A 4876-nucleotide genomic window follows, 5' to 3' on the forward strand; every position below is an offset into this window, starting at 1 on the left:
CTTTTCATTTACCCCTCCATCCTGAAGGGGGGGGGCATTGTACAAATCCTCACCGATGCTGTCCCAGTTCTCTGTGTATGCCGGTTCTGGTGTTGGAACATCTCTGTAATTCTATTTGTGATGTACAATACTGTATCACGAGGAAGACTTTTTGAGGGGTGGGGTGGGGTGTGAGGTAGTGGGGTGGGGGGTGGGGGGTGGGGTTCTCCTGTTTATGGTCATTGTCCTTTTCCGTAACACTTAATTTCATGGCCTGTTAATTACCTGCGCATCACTGGGAGAATACGAGGCACTTAAAAGGTAACTACTTTGATTTCAGAGGTAAGTGCTATGAAACGGGCTGTAAAACTTATTTACATAGTACCTGCATTTGGTACAGAGTGACTTTGCTTGACAGTACGTACAGCTGAAATCAAAGTAGTTACACAGCTACACGTGTAATTATTAGGCGACGACTTTGATTTTAGTGGTAAGTACGATGGGAAAAGTCACTCGGAACCATATGCAGGTACTATATAAGTATGTTTTATTGGCCCCCCGTTTCACAGTACTTACCTGTGAAGTCGAAGCAGTGACCCATTAAGTGCCTGGTACTGTCCCAGTGGATGCTGGGTAGTTAAGAGGGCTGTGAAATAAAGCTCCCGTTTCTGATGACTCGGCAGTATTGAGCGGGAGACCTCTTGTCCCCGCGGTTCTCTTGGTATCCTCATGGTAGCCTAGTCGCGCCCCTCTCTCCTCCGAGGGGCTCGAGTGTCTCGTGTAGTTGATTAAGATTACGGTCCTTTGTACGTTTCTTTATATTGTAAAATTTCTTTAGATGGGAGGAGTAAAAAAAAGTTACTTATTAAGAAAGACGAGAAGAAAAAAAAAAACTGCATCAAAAATAAATGTAATTTGATTTTTTTATCGTTTTGAGTTGTCACTTTTTTCCCCCACCAAGTGCTTTTCATTTAACCACCACTCACAAATGTGTAAATATGTGTAATATACACACAGATATATAAAATGAATATGCTTTATTTATAAATATAATGCTTTTTATTCTTCCTGTTTCTTTAAATTGACACATATTTTGAATTTTCCTGCAGTACATACAGTTGCTTCACTGAAATACTTGAATAAGCGCACGGTGATGGTATGATGGAGAAGAACTGCCTGGATAAAACAGTCCTTGTTCAACAGGTTCACAGGTTCATCGAGGCGACATGGCTCAGGCAGTAAGAGCTGTCGTCTGGCAGTCGGAGGGTTGCCGGTTCGATCCCCCGCCTGGGCTGTGTCGAAGTGTCCCTGAGCAAGACACCTAACCCCCAAATGCTCCTGACGAGCTGGTCGGCGCCTTGCATGGCAGCCAATCGCCGTCAGTGTGTGAGTGTGTGTATGAATGGGTGAATGAGAAGCATCAATTGTACAGCGCTTTGGATAAAGGCCAACCATTTACCATAAGCTTTTTTTTTTACCTCCGTTGTTTGTTAAACCATGTCCTCTGATTGCTTTTCTTTTTTTCGGCCTGTTCTCAGTCAGAACTCTTTAGTTTTCTGACACCAACTTCTCTAGTTATCAGGTCAGAATACGTGTGTGGAATTTTGCCGGTCACAGTCAACAAAATTTGGTGAGGCAAAGCACTCTACAGACTGAAATGGGGTAGCCTGTAGCCAACTGGCTAAGGTACATGATTCAAGCCCCCATGATAAGCTCTGCAAGCTGTAAGACCCTTCATGCAAGGCCCTTAAGCCTGCATTGCTCCGATTTCCCCCTGCTTGGTCTAATCACCTGTAAGTAGCTTAGGATGACAGTATCAGCTAAGTAATTGTCACGTAACGAAAGCTGAAAGTATTCTTATTGCCGTGCTCTCTGGGGTGTCCTTGCATGCTGGGGCATGTTCTACGCCGTTTTCCCTGGAAAGGGACGCGGCGTTCAGTCGCAGAGGCTCCCGATGCTAACAGCCTCTCCAGCACAAGTCTGCTCTCACACCAGCACACACACACACACACACACACACACGAACACACACAACCCCTCCAGTGCGCAGTTAGACGTTGTGTGGATGGGGTGGCATGTCCGTGTGTGTTTGTGTCAGGGTGGTAAGTCCTAGCCTCTCTGTTCCCCAGGCATAGGGGAGGTGTGTGTGCGTGTGTGGGTGTGGGGGTGGGGTGTGTTGTTTGGGGGGGGGGGGGGGGGGGGGGGGGGGTATTTTCATTGATTCCATGAGTGACACCCTGGAGGACTGCAGTAGTCTATGTTGGGCAGCGCTGGCAGAAGCTTTGCAGGCAGGCCGTGTTTACGTTGTTGTCTTGGTCGTCAAGGCTGGGAGCTCTCCCTTCTCTGCAGAGATGCTGGTGCTGGTCCCAGGTTGCTCAAAAAAATCTCTTCAGCTCTTGGGCTGAATGCAACTGAAAACAACACCATTCTTTCTCTTCGGAAACGTCAAATACATGACCACGGATTAGAATTCACTATTGTAAATGCAGTTGGAAGTCCCATTTTATGATTCTGATCATATGGCAGTATTTTAGTTAGGGAGGTAGCCCTTGCTGATAGAGCCAAGGGCACTTGGGGGAGCCTGTAGCCGAGTGGTTAAGGTACGTGACTGGGACCCGGAATGTTGGTGGTTCTAGCCCCGGTGTAGCCATGATGATGAAGATCCACACAGCTGTTGGGCCCTTGAGTAAGGCCCTTAAACCCTGCATCGCTCCAGGAGGGATTTCCCCCTGCTTAGTCTAAACAACTGTAAGTTACTTTGGATAAAAGCATCAGCTCTAAATAACACGTTATTTATATAGAGCTATAAGACTGGACTGGCTAAAACCCCCCAGAACTTCTGAGGATATCACAATGAGACCGTCTCATTTGGAGTACACAATGTCACAATGAAATCTCACTGCAGCACTTGAGGTGCTAGTGATGTCATAATAAAACCACATTGGGAACTGGAGGTGCTAGTGATATCATAATAAAGCACATTGGGGAACTGGAGGTGCTAGTGATGTCATAATAAAACCACATTGGGAACTGGAGGTGCTAGTGATATCATAATAAAGCACATTGGGGAACTGGAGGTGCTAGTGATATCATAATAAAGCACATTGGGGAACTGGAGGTGCTAGTGATATCATAATAAAGCACATTGGGGAACTGGAGGTGCTAGTGATGTCATAATAAAACCACATTGGAGACCTGGAGGCGCTAGTGATGTCACAATGTGACCTCAGTGGTGCCAGTCATGTCGCAATAAGACCACATCAATGGAGCATGTGAGTAGCCAATGAATGTTGCCACGGAAACTACCTGTGTTCCCCCTCCTCCCTCCCTCCCTCCCTCACAGGATCAGAATCTCCTCTGAGCTTCCCAGCTGCCCCAAACGCTCCACCTGCCCCATCTGCCCCAAACGCTCCACCTGCCCCATCTGCCCCATCTGCCCCACCTGCTCCAGCTGGACAGAGTGCCGTCGCTGCACCCTCCTGCCCCGCCACCCGGCCTCCAGCCGGGGCATGGCCTGCGGGGGCCGGGGGGGCAAGTCGGCTGCAGGGGGCCGGGCGCCGGGGCAGATGGGGAGCGGGGGCAGGAAGCTCCCCCTGTGCGGCGGGCCCTTCTTCCTGCTGGAGGCCTCGGCCGCCGGGGTGCAGTCGCCGGGCAACAGGGCCCAGGTGCTGGGGCAGCGCTCCGTCCTGCGACCCGGGCCCCGTGCAGGCGTGCCGGGCGGCGGGGCCTGCAGGTGGGAGTCGGAGCCGGCGTGGTGCAGCGTGAGCGTGGGCAGCTGGAGGAGCCGTGTGTCCGGGAGGCAGGACAGGGTGTTCCTGCGGCCCAGCTGCGGGAGGTGCCCGCCGGGGGACAGCGTGTTCGGGGACGGGGTCCTGGCCCCCGGGGGGTCCGCGCCGCCGTAGGGGTGGAGGAGGGAGCTCCTCCGGCACGCCCTCAGGTCCTGGGGCGGCTCTTCCTCCTCCTCGTCCTCCTCGTGGACAGCACCCCGCCTCAGACCCTCCTCGTAGGCGCTGCGGAGGTGGGCCAGGTTGCGGATGGCGAGCCAGGGCTCGGAGTGCAAGCGCTGGGCGCGCGGGCCCCGGCCCTCGCCCGGCTCCCCGTCCCCCTCCTCCGCCCCGGGGCCCCCGCCCCCGCTCCCTCTCTTCCCCGCGCCGCGGAAGTTGAAGAAGTTGCCCTCCTCGCCGCCGTTCTCCCCGCCGTTCTCGGAGCCCGGCGACCCGCCGGCGGCGCGCAGCTCGATCTCGGAGGGCGACATGCAGGACACGGGCGAGTGGTCGGGCGAGGGCGGCACGTTGAGGTAGCGCCGCGTGACGGGCGACCGGCCCCGCCCCGCCCCGCTCAGGTCGGTGGCGATGATGATGATGTCGCGGCCGCGCGCCCGGCAGGCGTCCAGCAGCAGCCGCAGCGTCTCCTGCTCGCGCGCGTTGATGGCGTAGACCAGCGCCGAGGCCCCGCCGTAGTCCTCCATGCTGGGGTCCGCGCCGGCCCCGATCAGGGCGCCGGCCACCGCCGGCCCCGCCTTCTCCATGCAGGCGTACATCAGCGCGGTGCGGCCCGCCTTGTCCTGGGCGTTCGGGTCGGCCTTGTTCTCCAGGAGGAACCGGAGCAGCCTGAGCGTGCTGGCGCTAACGTTAGCATTGGCGTTAGCGTCGGGCTTAGCGCTAGCGTTAGCGCTAGCGTTAGCATTAGCGCTGGCATTTGCGCTAGCGTTAGTGCTAGCATTAGCGCCGCCGCGGAGAGCCCGGCAGGCCGCCAGCAGGGGCGTCTCCCCCCGCTGGTTGCGCTCGTTCACCTGGGCCCCGCCCTCCACCAGCAGACGCACCAGGCGCAGTTTCCCCAGCTGCGCGGCCGTGATCAGGGGCGTCCCGTCCGCCAGGTACTCCTGCGGCTCCCCCAT

The 4876-nt window shown here is 55.2% G+C and overlaps 1 protein-coding gene across 1 annotated transcript; it reads right to left on the reverse strand.

Annotated features, from left to right (window-relative positions):
* Window positions 1-3316: 3316 nt before the first annotated feature.
* Window positions 3317-4876, reverse strand: LOC133128976 (ankyrin repeat domain-containing protein 34B). The gene is made up of 2 exons (XM_061242782.1): window positions 4699-4876; window positions 3317-4605 (listed from the first exon to the last, which is right to left on the reverse strand). Exons 1-2 carry the CDS (start codon window positions 4874-4876, stop codon window positions 3317-3319), a joined length of 1467 nt encoding a protein of 488 aa, XP_061098766.1.

Source organism: Conger conger, chromosome 5 (assembly GCF_963514075.1).
Source record: "Conger conger chromosome 5, fConCon1.1, whole genome shotgun sequence".
Lineage (NCBI taxonomy): Eukaryota > Metazoa > Chordata > Actinopteri > Anguilliformes > Congridae > Conger > Conger conger.